General features: G+C 37.8%; 1 protein-coding gene across 1 annotated transcript; it reads left to right on the plus strand.

Moving 5' to 3' along the window:
- The first annotated feature begins 1,785 nt into the window (after positions 1-1,785).
- Positions 1,786-14,388, plus strand: LOC144705908 (uncharacterized). The gene is made up of 10 exons (XM_078578774.1): positions 1,786-1,965; positions 3,881-4,225; positions 5,747-5,819; positions 5,948-6,060; positions 7,317-7,401; positions 7,493-7,565; positions 10,109-10,164; positions 12,952-13,017; positions 14,022-14,087; positions 14,175-14,388. Exons 1-10 carry the CDS (start codon positions 1,832-1,834, stop codon positions 14,256-14,258), a joined length of 1,095 nt encoding a protein of 364 aa, XP_078434900.1. The 5' UTR covers positions 1,786-1,831; the 3' UTR covers positions 14,259-14,388.
- The last annotated feature ends 442 nt before the right edge of the window (positions 14,389-14,830 follow it).

Below are 14,830 nucleotides of genomic sequence, written 5' to 3' on the forward strand. Positions count from 1 at the left end.
TACTAATGCATGTCAGTTATATTTAGTCTATTTTTCAAGGTTTGTGATCTCCACTTGCTTTTCCATTTTCATTGTTAAATTTACCCAATCTTTAATTTTTCCCTGCAAAGAATAATCATGATTAAGCTATTTTTTCAATGATTATCAAATAATAACTGCACAAGTTCACTCGTCTTAGAAAAATATTCAGATCTATTCATGGCTCAATTGAAGTATGTGCAACACATGAATCTCCAATAGAGAGATTATTCAAAAAGGTTAGACATAGCTTTATCAGTCAACTCGAAGAAAATCTTAAGACAGATAGGACTGATGCATTACATTTGGGAAGGCAAGATACTGCCTCTTTCTGATTACAACATTATGAGAAAATCCTTGAAAAACCCGACTGAAATTAAGAAAAGATAACAATTCTGGATACAATATATTTACCAAGAGAGATTCTCCCAAAAGTTCACTTATATTTTAACCGATCAGTTTCAATCCGGGAAGGCAAGATAATATGTGCCATGATGCCTCTTTCTCTTGTAATAAAAAAATGCGAAAACCTTGAAAAACCTCATCAAAAAAATTGTAAAAACAAAATTACAGGATACAAGATATATCTCGAAGAGAGAGGTTCTTCTAATTTTCACGTATACTTTAATTTATCAGCTTCAAGAACATCTTAAAACAGATAGGACTGACGCATTAAATTTGGGAAGGCAAGATGCTGCATGCCACAATGCCTTTCTCTTATAGCAAAATTAAGAGAAAATCCTTGAAAAACCTCATAAAAAAATATTTAAAAAACTCAGCGTCTCAAAAGTCATTTTATAGTATTATTACGTGTGATTCAGATTGGGCTAATGCATTAAATTTGGGAAAGCAAGCATGCCACAATGCCTCTTTCGCTTGTAGCAAAATTAAGAGAAAATCCTTGAGAAACCTCATAAAAAAATCTTTAAAAAACTCAGCGTCTCAAAAGTCATTTTATAATATTATTACGTGTGATTCAGATTTGGCTAATGCATTAAATTTGGGAGAGCAAGCATGCCACAACGCCTCTTTCTCTTGTAGCAAAATTAAGAGAAAATCGTTGAAAAACCTCATAAAAAAATCTTAAAAGAAATTTAGTGTCCCAAAAGTCATTTTATAATATCACACGTGTGATTCAGATTGAGCTAATGCATTAAATTTGGGAAGGCAAGCATGCCACAATGCCTCTTTCTCTTACAGCAAAATTAAGAGAAAATGCATGAAAAACCACATAAAAAAATCTTAAAAGAAATTCAGTGTCCCAAAAGTCATTTTATAATATTATTACGTGTGATTCAGATTGGGCAAATGCATTAAATTTGGGAAGGCAAGCATGCCACAACGCCTCTTTCTCTTGTAGCAAAATTAAGAGAAAATCCTTGAAAAACCTCATAAAAATTCAGTGTCCCAAAAGTCATTTTATAATATTATTACGTGTGATTCAGATTGGGCAAATGCATTAAATTTGGGAAGGTAAGCACGACACAATGCCTCTTTCTCTAATAGCAAAATTAAGAGAAAATCCTTGAAAAAACTCATAAAAAAATCTTAAAAGAAATTCAGCGTCCCCAAAGTCATTTTATAATATTATTACGTGTGATTCAGCAGAGTAGTGGATCCGAATATTATCCGCCTAGAGATCCGAATATCCTGGAAAATCGTGGCCGTAAGCGGTAAACTGATGCACTACGTGCAGTTTGAAACGGATCACAAGCCACTGAGGGTGGGGCCCACCAAATATTTTCATCTATAAAATGCTAGTCCGAAGCTTTCAGGCAGTTGGCGGGAGAGAGCTCGGCGAAAAGAGAGAAAAATGGCGTCGTGGCCACTGCCGACCGCGGCGACGCTCTCCGTTCGTCCTTCGACCGCCGCAAGAATTCCTCCGCCGCGTGCCTCGCCGTGGCGGAAATCTTTGCCGTGCGGAATGGAGCGTTTGATCGCGTCGCGGTAATCGCCGTCTCGAGTTGTTGTTTCTCCTGAAGATTTTTCATTCTTGTCCGGAGTAGGAGTGGCGGAAATCTGATTGAATCTGGTTGTTTTATTGTTATGCATATTTTAGATTTAGCATTAAAGACTTCTGATGATGTAGCATCCTCGTAGCAAAAATTTATAGTTCTGTGGATGCGATCGGCATCTTATTCCTTTTGATGCACGCTGCATCAAATTTCTGCTTGATCGTTCAATTTATCCTAATGTAGACTAGAGTATCAGCCTTCGGGGGATATACTGATACATGTTTAAAGGTTTTTGCCTCTCTATACTGCTAGTGAATCTGATTATTTTTTCGTTAGACATATTTTTTCATCCGTTCGTCCTTTGACCGCGGTACGAATTCCACGCCTGAGTGCTTTCCGGCGTGAATCTCCTCCGCCGTGTGCCTCGTCGTGGCGGAAATCTTTTCCGAGTGTAATGGAGCGTTTAATCGCGTCGCGGTAATCGCCGTCTCGAGTTGTTGTTTCTCCAGCAGATTTTTCATTCTTGTCCGGAGTAGGAGTGGCGGAAATCTGATTTTTCTCCATGTTTGAATATGATTATTTTTTCGTTAGACGTATTTTGGCATCTTTATGGCGGGAATCTCTCTATTCTCTGGATTTGATGCTGTTTTGTCTTTGGTTCTCTTATATATAGTGGCAGTCGAAGTTTTGCGATGTGTTTGTTGATTCGCGCAGTTCTCTTTTGGATTCACATCAGAGCTCAATTTTGGCAAGATGGCGATAAGTGTAACCAAGCGTTCATGTATTGTGGAGGTTAGAATCACTGTAGTTCTGGACGAAGAGGCATGAAACTTGACACGACTAGTGTTGTGAATAAATCGCAATGTAGGAAATAAAAAGTTCACAGGAAAGAATTATGCAAGAACAGAGGATCTTGGAGTAACCTTGTGAGGACTCTCCACTTCTATGGCCGTGGAATTGTCCACGCCCAGTCTCAAATTCTCTCGACCTTTCCCAAAGAGGGAACAAGTTTCTTGAATTCTTCGGTAGCCCCAGTGCTCCCCCTCAGCTCTTTTTTACATGATTACATATCAGGGCCCTTTGTGCGCTCGTGCTGCTGCCATCCTGGGCCAAACATGAGAAGCTTGGCAATGTAGTGAATGACTGAGAACTGTGGATGATATTGCAATAGTCAATACTTTGTTCTTTGGGAATCCCTCGATTTTCTCCAAAAGAATATTTGGGAATCCTTTGATGAAAGTCTCATCATATTTATGGATAGTTCATTGCTGGTCGTCGGACAGATATGTTGTCGTATGAACTTGATTCTTGCGTCAGAGATATTTCTTAACACAAAGAGTGCCAACTTCTGAGAAATCGGAGAAGAGACGTGGGAGAAGGTCTTCCCCTCCCTCCCTAAAGCATCAGATACGTCATCGTATGAATGTCTCAATAGATTCTATCGGCCTTAAATAGGCAGATAGGTGATTACAGATTTGCTGAAGGCTGCTTGGTCATTACCACCCTGTCATCTAACAGATAGTGTTGGCCTTTCTGTTTTAGAGAACGGTGATAGCGCTTGAGGCCGATTGAAAGGCTCGTTCATGATCTTTATTTTATTCTATTTTCAGGATGGTGATATTCTACTGTTTATGGAAGTGAATTGCATCTTGTTCCTTTATCATTCATTTACTTAATATTTTCCATTCATTATTGTGCCAACGTTTGAGTAGTTTTCTTAAAAAAATTGGCTGAAATATATCTGAGTGACACAGTCATAGCATTATAATAATAAAGACATATTCTGAGCTTGTCTATCAATGTTACAGACTAGATTGTTTTTCCAGAATATTCAATTACTTTTTCTGCCATGTGTTTTGGCACAATGGATTTTCATATCCTTCATGTGGATCATTTTTAACTGGCAGGAAGAAGTCCACTCTTTATCATATGGACAACTTTAAAGCCTCATCTTCGAGAATATCCCCATCAAATGATGGTGACGGAATCCGCGGCAATGATATATTTGATGATGGAGAACTTCGATCGAATAGCCAAGGGAATTCAGTTCTTGCCAAACTGGCAATTGCTTTGGGTATTGCTGCCACCCTAACGGTGTTGTCAATGTACTTTAAGGGGCCAACTGTTGGGTCTTCTTGGAAATTTCCGTTTCCTTTGGATGCTTCGTCGCCTTTGGTTTCTCCTCAGTCTCCTGTCGGTTATACTTTGTCAATATTTGGATGCCAAGTTGTCCTTCCAGAATATACACCCGGGTATGTACCTTAAAATTTTAAACGGTCTTCGTCATTTTGTATTTTCTTTCATATATCATATACTTTCTTTTATAATTGTTTCATTAAAAAAAAACTTTCTTTTATAATTGTTTATGAAACTTTGATTAAACAATCAACTGGTGTGAACAAAGGCATTTTTTGGTTATTGGGTCCGTTTTGTGGTTGCTAGTCTTGATCAGTAAATCCCTATTGGCCCATTTTATTATGGCATAATATTATCCCGGCAGGCCATATCATAGTTCCACGGGACTGCTTGTGATAAATATTTCTCATCAGATCTGTCAAATCTTCTGATCTGACTAACAACATTATCTGCTATCAGATCTGTAAACATTTTCCTATGCGTTTGAGGCACAATCTTATTTAGTCCCATATTTCTTTGCTCTTGTATCCTTTATAAATACACGAAATTTTTTTTTGAAGAATAAAGACATGAATTTTATCCAGAGGACTACATTTCAGTGCACTTCTCTGAAGAACATTGCTTTTCTCTGGCTGTCCTTTACTGTAAGAGAGTGTATTATTCTTTATGGATTCTGGCATAGCCCTTGTAAATCAAGGGTTGAAGTAGACGCTTTGGTAGTCTGAGAACCCATCTAGTTGAATCCGAGAAAGACTGTTTTCAAGGCCTAGCATTTTCAGTTGCTCTTTTGGCGCAGCTGCGTTGCTTTCTCTCTATTTCAATTGTCATTCAACATCCGATGTGCCTTCTGCTGCCATGTGTTTAGTATTTCAGTATCCATCTACCCGAGATGATAACATTGTTTAGTATTTTAATTTTTTTTTTCTAAAACATTGTGATGGAATCAAGCGAGCATCTAAATATGGGCACAAGTCCATGATTAATGTACGATCTTGCATTTGCTGTGGGTTGCTTGTTGGACAGAACATGTCCGAAATTCGGTTTTTTGGTGTATCAGAGCCATGTCCATATTCAGGCTATGCTTGCCGTAAGATTTCGTTTTTACTGGACCAAGACCAGATTTTGGTTCTCTGGGACCCATGAAGTCTGCAATTTCAAACTATTGAAGAAACATATAAATATTTTGTTAAATATTTCTCGGTGCATGTTCAAAGACTGTTTTTATAACTTAGCTTCAGAACTCTTGACACTCTCCAGTTCTCGAGTGTGGTTTCTTACTGTACTTTCTCATAGATAAGCTAGGGTTTCAAGTTTTACGCTAGGTGCATTCTCTGTACTTTCACAGGGATTAGTGTAACGGATTTAAGCCCTTTTTTTAGAAAGAGAAAATAAACTTTATACCTCATAGATATTTTACCATTTTTGTAAGGTTCGTTCGTTGTATTTTCATCCGTATAGCGTTTAACCATTTATAACCATGTATTCTTGTACGTTCTATTAATCTTTCTTTATTTTTCTCTTGCCTGTCTTGTTCTGGCTAGAGGCTGGTTTTCATTATTTTGTTTTTCTCACCCATTCATCTGATGATATTCATGCCCTACGTATTTTTCCTCATTATGGGCGTTAATGACTTGTAGATGGATCTATTTCTGGTTGCTTATGGCGGCTGGATTTGGACTTTTCATCAGTGAGGAAGCATTAAATGTCTGGGTCTGTCCTTTGAACCGGTACCTTACTGTATTACCTTATCATGCCTTTTGCCATATCTTAAGGTTAAAATGTTATGACAGTCATATTTTTCTTCCTTCTTTGTCACATTTTTCCTTAAAATTCTACAGGTCGGAATATCTTTAGCCCGAACACTTACTTTTGATGGCACATGGAGAATGTTTACCCTCTCCTTTTCAAGAAACGCTCCGTACATTATTTCTACAATTTTATGGGTATACTGGTAACTATTTTGGGTCTCTTTTTTCCAAGTCTCTTTTATTCATCCCATTTTTTGTTCATTAGTGTTGGATGTGAGATTGTAACAACTCATGCAACTTTTTGTATTGACTTTAGGGTTCTCAGCTTCCCTATAAAAAGGAAGATGAGACCATAGACTGCGAGCCCTGTTGTCTGACGTATTTACCCTGTATTTACTTTACCCTTTTTCATCCTATTACCCTGTATTTACCATTTTTCCACACTTGTACTTCTGTATAAATACTGAGGGCTTTACAGCCAGTGTAAAACTTTCATTTCCTCTTTTCTCTCCTCTCCATTCTCTAGTTGACGGGATCCCTCCGGATGTTTTTTCTGAACCGAATGTTGGTCTTCCATCCTCGACACACGCTTCTAGAATATCTTTCATGTTGCTTGTTGTATCTCTTTCTGTCTTGAAGGGTGACTGGCTTCTCTTGTTTCCCTGATCTATCTCTTGGTTCGAATCCCACGGCTAACACGCTGTGTTGGGCCATGTCCAAGGGGACGTAACTGTGCGTAGGCTGTGGCATTTGTTGGGAGGGAACGTTGTAGCTCAACACCCTACCCAAAGGAGTTGCCTGGGAGTAGTGCCCTTTTTAGCAGCTATAGATTTTAGCACTGCGGTAGGCAGTCATAATGGAAGTAGTAGCATGATATTCTAACCGTCGTTGTGTTTGGGCATATTTTTGTAAGAGTTTGTACCCTTTCCGGAATCATTGGCTTAAGGGAAGAGTCATGCTATCTGTTGCGGCATAATGTACTTTGGAAACATAAGATTCTGAGCGTTTTTATTTGATGAATCGTTCAACATAAAATTCTTATCTTGTAATCTTCAAACTTATTAGTGAGCGGCATGGGCTAGTTTTGTCTATCAGTAAGTGCTTAGCAGTATCATTACGAGGCCGTGATACTAATTCTGGATTTGTTTAAGATAAAAAATTGAGAAGACAGAGCTCATCTTTGAAGGTTGAAGAATCATTGTGAAGAGGAATGTATACATTTTTCTTACTTCAACAAATCTCTGGGCAGTAACCATCTCTCCATCAGTCACGATAAGTTGCGATCTAACCTGATGGCGACTCTTTTTACATGTAGTAGCGTGAGTTTTACATTAATGGAAGAGCCTTCGACTATATCTGCCAATCTGATAAATTATTATGTTGTACATTTATTTATAATCGAATAGAGAGTTATTTATAATCCTCTTGACTCAAATCTGATTATTATTCTTGCGTCCAGGGGCGTCTGTATTAGTGACATGATACCGTTTTACCTTGGACGACTTTTTCGACAAACCAAAACATCTGTTGACATTTGCTCCAAGGTTTTCTCCCTCTTTATCATACATTTTTGCTTCCAATACCCGTCTTATATTTTTGTGGAGTCACTATTATTTTGTTTTTTTGGCGTTATAGTTAGGCATAAGCGAAGACAAAATTTTAAGCATCACGAAAGTTGTTCAGAAGCATGGGAATATGATTGGCTTGGGTAAGTTTGATATGCTGTTTTTTCTTTACCAGTGATAATTTGTTTTTGAAGACAACGAGAGAAGATCACCCGAAATCAGTGATCAACCTGAGGTTAATAATATGTATGATCTCATCCGATATATTCTTTACCAGTGATAATACACCTCATCTGCCGTTTTGTAGGAAATATGTAACATATATTCTGTCAATACTCCTTGAACTACTTCAGAACATGTTCATTAAGACAGCAAAAACCATCCAAAAACTGATGAGCTGTTACGAATAAAATGAAACCAATGGTGAATACAAACGTGCCTTGAACATGTATATTGGTATCCTGCATTCAATTTTGATTAAGTGGAGAGAGATAGGAGAAATGCAGGTTATGGAAACCTGAAACCAAAGGAAATAAATACATAACATCCCTCCGCCACCTTACATTATGATATGTTCTTTTCTAGAACCTATTGTGACAGGCTGGCTGCAGCATGTGCGCACAAAAGTGACACAGCCTTAGAGCAGGAATGACATAGAAACACAAGTTGAAACCACAAGCCTTACATTACTTGAAGCAGCCAAGTCCTGAATCCCCAGAACGAACCTATTCAAACCTTGGGTACATAAGGAGGTTGTGCTCGACTCTACAAGCACTGTAGCACTCTATAACTAGGAGAAACACTCTATAACAAGGGGAGAAACAGTTTTCTTAAAAAAAGAAGCAGAATAATTATATAATGATCCTTCAAGGTTACAGTGAGGCCTTCTATAGGCCACTAAAGGTTCAGGAACGTCCATAATGACAGTACCCTTGAAAAGACGACTTAAAACATTGGGAAAACTGACAATGACAAGATAATTATATTAAAAAAACATTGGGTATATTTCAAAAAAAAACATTGGGAAAAAAGTTCAGACGCCTGACAGGCCTCACCAGAGATATTATGCAGATTCCGGGCCCTGTAGAATTTGTCAGAAGATATTGTTTCTTTTTTAAAAGTCTGACAGAAGATATTGTGGAGCTCAAAAAGATTCATACTAGACACTACAGCAGATGAGCATGCCTGAAAAGGTGTAGCAGAGATATTCTGAAAATTCTGACAGAAGAAGCTGTCAGAGGATTCTGGTAGAGGAAGGATCTGTTGAGGAATCTGTGGCTCTCTAGGCACTTTTCTGCCGATCTTGTTGGCTTCTAAAAGAACCTCCATCTTGGGCCACCACTTGCTTATGGGTCTGAAGAAATGGGCTTCTGGGCTACATCAATAATTCAAGAATCAGTTTCCCCATCGGGAAAGCAGAGAGTAGCTGAGGCTGGGCACGTCGCAACTCCGCGACCAGAAAAAAAGAGGAGAATCCACATCAGGCTTCTACCAGACATTCTTTTTCTTGGATAATTCTCTATTCGATTCTCACATTCTCAGATTGTGATTTGTTCTGAACTCTTCACCAGTGGTTATCGTGATTCTTCATTGTCGCAGAAGAAGATTGACGAAATACCTCTATCAGATTACAAGTTTGGCTTGTTAATTGCTAAGCATCCAACATAATTGCTCATTACAATGCAAGATGCACGTGGTTATAGGTTATGGAAGAAGCTTCTATATTCCTTGATACTTCTAGAACTTTCTAGATTTTCAGATATTTGCATCTTATCTATCCGCTTGTAGTATGGGTTTGAGATGTACGAACTGTCCCAATACACAATAATCTCTTTTCTATGGATGAAGAACGGTAATTTGTAGAAGTGAGGATATATGAAGAGAGCTTGAAAGACGGACACTACTGGCTGGCAAAAACCTAGTGTGGAGGAAAAGAGATTTGTAGTCTCCAAGAGAAATGCAAGTGCAGAATTTACCAAAGTTAATTTCACAAAGGACCAATTACATGATAGAACATCCTTCTAAAATCGTTTTTTTAATTGCTTTTCGAAATGGTATGAATTCAACGAGTTTTAAGAGAAAAATCACCATTAAGCAACTTCTTTGTGTGAAAATTTAGGACGAGCAATCATTTGCACAATCTTGATGATTTCCATTTGGAAATCAGTTTGGGAACATTGCATGTTAGAACCTGCCATTTTTTGTGACTGTCATAATCAACTGCATGAGCATATAAGAGAATCCGACTCGCTATTTAGCAAATATATGCTACATTATGCAAAGTATAGACCTTTATCGGCAAGGCATTTTCTTAACCGTTGCAATTTGTGTCCCATGTTTCTTTTTACCCGTTCATGCACAATAATTTTTCATATGTTTTAGTTAAGAATCCCCTTTCATTGTCCATGGAAATCAATTGGGAAAACATTTGCGTGTTGGAACCTTATTTTTTTGTGGCTGCCAAAATCAACTGCATGAGCATATAAGAGGGACAAGCTCGCTATAAAGCATACATATGCTTACATAAACAGAGGATAAACCTTTTAGGTTCGAGCCATTTCATTTACATTGCGATTTGCGATTTGCAGACTACATTTCGTTCTTCCCATTCATGCATAATAATTGTTAAAGTGTTTTCAGTTATGAATCCTTTTTATTGTCCTTGAGTACTTTACATATGTTTCAGTGGAACGATTTTCTGTTGGAGCCCGAAATCCTACCTCCTTTCTGGCAGGTGCTTTGGTAAGGGCTCTATTTCCTCTTAATATTTTCACTATTAGTTTAGTGAGTTGTTTTAGACATGGACGTTTACTGTGTCACTAATGTACATGATATTGGGTCGTCCTCTACTGCCCCTTCCATTATGATTAATAAGGCATTACATTCTACAAACCCTAGCCTAAGAAGTTGTTTTAATTTTGGGCATTGGAATTTTTTAGCGCGTAAGGATTAGGTTGGCCTCTGTTAATAATTTCTTCCGAGTTGAGGTCACGTCTCAGAAAACTAATTGGTTCCATAACGGGAGACACGCTATAAAGTTACTTGAAGTTTGGAAACTCAAGTATCATAGAATGTGTTTGCCTCGTTTGGTTCACTTTGATCCCTTCCATCATCTGCAGACTTCTCCAATCTGAATTATTATTTGAAACCTAAATATTCGAACATCGATGATTTGATTCGCGCTGTATCATGTATCCTGTGCGTCATTGCATGGATGGATAGCACAAAAGCAATGTCAGAACATCTTCCATACAACGACCTGCACGAATGAACTTTTTATTTTACACTTCATGGGATTAATGTGCTGATTCGATGACGAAATGTGTTTCACCTCATTTACATCCCCCATCTTCAAGAAAAAAACATCCCTCATATTTGTTGTTAGATGGATTTATTCATTTTTCAAAATCCATGGTGGAGTCATTTGAATAACTTGCGAAGAATATGAATGTTTCTGTACTGTCGTACGTCTAATAACCTTTTTTTCTTTAATTTAAAATAAATTGGCGCTTTAAATTCATCCTTATACTATGTATCGACCTCAATCTGTCGCAGCTGAATCACAATTGGTGCGAATAAACTTTGTTGAATGCTCCTTCCATCTCCATTGGATGCTCCTCTCTGGTTCACTGCAGGAAGAACTCTAGCGACTAGGGTTTGAAGAGGCAAAAAGATAATTTTTCAGTCATACAGTCTTGTTAAATACCAGCCAATAAAAACAGTCTGCGGACCCTACTCACTTACATGACTTATTCTGAGAATAAGTCACATGATATACTCTCACATGGACCACTTACAAACGTGATCCACATACAATAGTTTAAACCAGCGGAGTTTCCAAAACCTGTTAAATGTTCAAACTGAGATTTGTGGAGAGTATCGTGAACAAATGTTGAGGGATAGAAAGAATATGGTAGAATTGGAGATGAGAACATAGGATGGATAATGGAGATATCTAGTCGAGCTTCCCCCTTTCCAAATCACAGGCCTGATCCTGCACCACACCCTCTGGTTGCTTCTTGCAACCAAATCTTGAAAATGATCCAATGCCCTGCTTCTTCCTGGTTCTCCTTATTTATATCTTCTCACACATGCTGCATTAGTCAGTACTAGACATGGTAGTTCTGTTCTTTTTGTGCGAATTTGTGCGAATTGTTCGTTCTGTTCTGTTTTCCGAACATAACAAAACCAAATTCGAATAGAACATCGCACTGACCCGTGCGCAGTTCTTTTGTTCACTTTGTGCAAATTTTGTTCTAGTTTTGTGCGAATTTGTGCGAATGTGCAAATTTTGCTCGTTTTTGAAAAAAAAAGAACAGAACAAAGAACAAGGCCCTGTGCAGTTCTTTTGTGCGAATTTTGTGTTCATTTTAAACGAACAGAACAGAACAACCATGTCTGGTCAGTACGTGGTCTTCTTATTGAGTCCTGATGAGATAACCAATTCTTGAAATTGTAGGGCTATAAATACCCCCTTGTAAGTTCATTAGAGGAACTTTTGATGAATGATCACCTTGTGGTTTCTTGGGACGAGTAGCTGTATCCGGTTTTCGTGAGGGCACGAACTTCTGATTCGGAGATTCTCAAGAGTTTGTTCACCTATTGCTCTCTCTTCTTCTCTCTTACCTTTTCCACCTCTCCCATTCTCCTCTCAATCCCTCGTCCCATTTCTTGATTTTGTTAGATCTCCATAGGGATCGTAACACTTTCTTTTTCTTCTTAGGTAATTTTGGAGAGGAAGCGTTGCGTATCAATCAACAAGAGTGGTCATGTACAGTTCCATTGAGAAACAAAAATTACTTAGTTTGTGATAGAGATCATTGTTCTTGAGATAGGGATAAATTCAGATGAATACTCCAGGAGGATTTCATGAAGCAGAAAAATAACCACGAACCTAGATCCTGATTTTCTCTCCCTTAATTAAAGTTGTTGGACGTAGGTTAATAATTTATTTCTCTTAATTAAAGGGTTCCTATCGCTATTTTAGGGTAATGAACTCGGGTTTCAATTGGGTTTGATTTTCATCATCATGGAGAACTCCAAGGGATAAAGAATAAAAAAATAAAAATCCTCTGAAGGCTGCAGAGTTACTCCCACCGCCCTGCTCTCTTCTCTCCCTACCGCTATTCTTCGTCTCTCCCTCTCTCTATCTCTCTCTTCTCTCTCATCTCTCTCGTTTCTCTTCCATCTCGCTCTCCAGTCTGACTCTATTTGGAGTTCTCCACAAGTGATGGATCGATAGTGTGGTCACAAATTATTGTTCTTTTGTCGCCTATATAATGATGGGTGTTTATCACAAACTCTGTGAAGTCCCATATATTCCTAAATTCTACTATTTCTATTTCTGGGACGATGATGTATTAGTTGGAGGAGAGGAGAAAATCTCTTAAAAATTGGGCTTTGATGTGGCTAAGGCTTCTTTGTTTTTTCCCTGAATTTTTTAAGCAATTCTCTAGAAATTTATCGTTATGTATATATGTTTACGTATATATACACGTCAAAGTTTAATACCAGCTACTTTTGTTGCAGGGCATACCTGCGGATTGTTTTTTTGCTGGTGTCTGTTGTGGTGCCCTTGTTACTCTCCCTGTTCAGGTAAATTTTCTGATGACTTATGATTCATCACTTTATTAATATGAATAAAATATTAACGGACTGACCTTAAAGTAAATTAGAATGAGACATGGAAGAAGATACTCTGCTTTAGGACTTCAAGGTCCAAAGAACACATTGAAACGAATCATTTAGACATCTGTTGGAAATGGACATGTGTCATTACTTAAGATTCCTTATCGCCCGAATTCTCTAAACTGAAGAACATCTCTCTGACCATTTCCCTGTCAGTTGAAAACAATTTTTTTCGATTATTTCCTTTATTCTAGAAACAGAAGAGCAACATATTCCCGGTCTCTTGTCATTTTCCCCATCAGTGGAGAATAACCTATGTTTTACTTGTCTCTTCTATTCAACGACGTCAATGTCGCTACCCTACTTTCTAGAGAAAGGTTCCTCGATATTATGATAATTTATTATAATATCTGTAGATCTTCGGTTTTACACCGGTTACAAAGTTCATGGGTTCAATATCTTTAGATCTTTGGTTTTACACCGGTTACAAAGTTAAAACCAAAGATCTTTGGTTTTACACTGGTTACAAAGTTAATGAGATGGTATAGTTCAAAAAAAAAAGTTAATGAGATGGGGCCATTTCGAAAAAAATTAAGAGATTCGTCAAATGGCTTCTTTAAGTCTGATCCACTTAAGGACATATCTACCGACCCATAAAAGAATAAAAAAGAATAAACAAGAGACAGTAGTTTTGCCTTGTTGGTACTTGTAGTCTAACAAACTAAGACACCTTGGGATTTATGAAAGTTATGAAAGTTCTAGAATTTCATGTATTTTTCAGGCTCTGAGAAGATATCAATTTACATCGTATGAAATAACGATGCATTTATATTCAATTTTACCATTACGTTCAGTGAAAATATTCGTTTTTCCAGTCTGAAGTTAAATCCATTTGTGGGTTACCCACCGTCTTCAGTGGTCTTCCCTATTTTTTTTTTTAAGTTAAATCCATTTTTTTTTCATATCTTTAGTTGGGAGTTGGATTTTTGCTGCGAGAAAGACCTGCTGTGGCCCTGGCAGGCGTTGCGGCAGTTGTGGTAAATCAACATAACTTGAATTATATTCTTCTTATTGAATCATTTTAGAGTATATGATTCCACTCATCTTTATTTTTTTCTCCCCAGGGGATTTGGACACTTCTTCCTTATGCAGTGGCAGCTTCTGCGGCGCTGTTTTTCTTTCTGTGCCGTCTTTTCTCAAGCAGGTGAGCTGTTGATGGTAAAGAGGGAGAGAGATTATATCCATTTCATGGAAAATAGGGAGTATAATCATTTGATCATCTCAACTCAATATATTGCATACATTGTGATTAATTTTATTCAGGTATACTTATTTGCATGAGATAGGAGTCACATATTTATTCTTTTTTTTTTCAAGAATAATCTGCAAATGGTGACGTCACATATCTATTCTGTCTGTCTTTTATATCTCATTAGGATATTTATAATTTTTTTAGGACCATCGAATATAACAACGAGCTGTGCTTTCTTATCCTAGAATCATGTCTTTTTCTGCTAAATTTGAGCAGGTGTTTGTCTAAGTAAGAAGATAGAGAGAGAAAGAAATGAAGAGAGTTAGTGGTAGGACATAGGGTTCGCCCAACCGATATCCGTTCGATATCCGATATCGGACAACCGATATCCGATATCCGGGAAAAAATGGGACGGTGCCAGATATCGGATATCGAATATCGGACGATATCCGTCTCTGAGGGGCAGACAGATATCGATACCGGATACCATAGGTAGAGGGACGCGACGGATACCGAATGCCGGAAATC

The sequence above is a fragment of the Wolffia australiana genome, chromosome 7 (assembly GCF_029677425.1).
Source record: "Wolffia australiana isolate 7733 chromosome 7, ASM2967742v1".
Taxonomy (NCBI): domain Eukaryota; kingdom Viridiplantae; phylum Streptophyta; class Magnoliopsida; order Alismatales; family Araceae; genus Wolffia; species Wolffia australiana.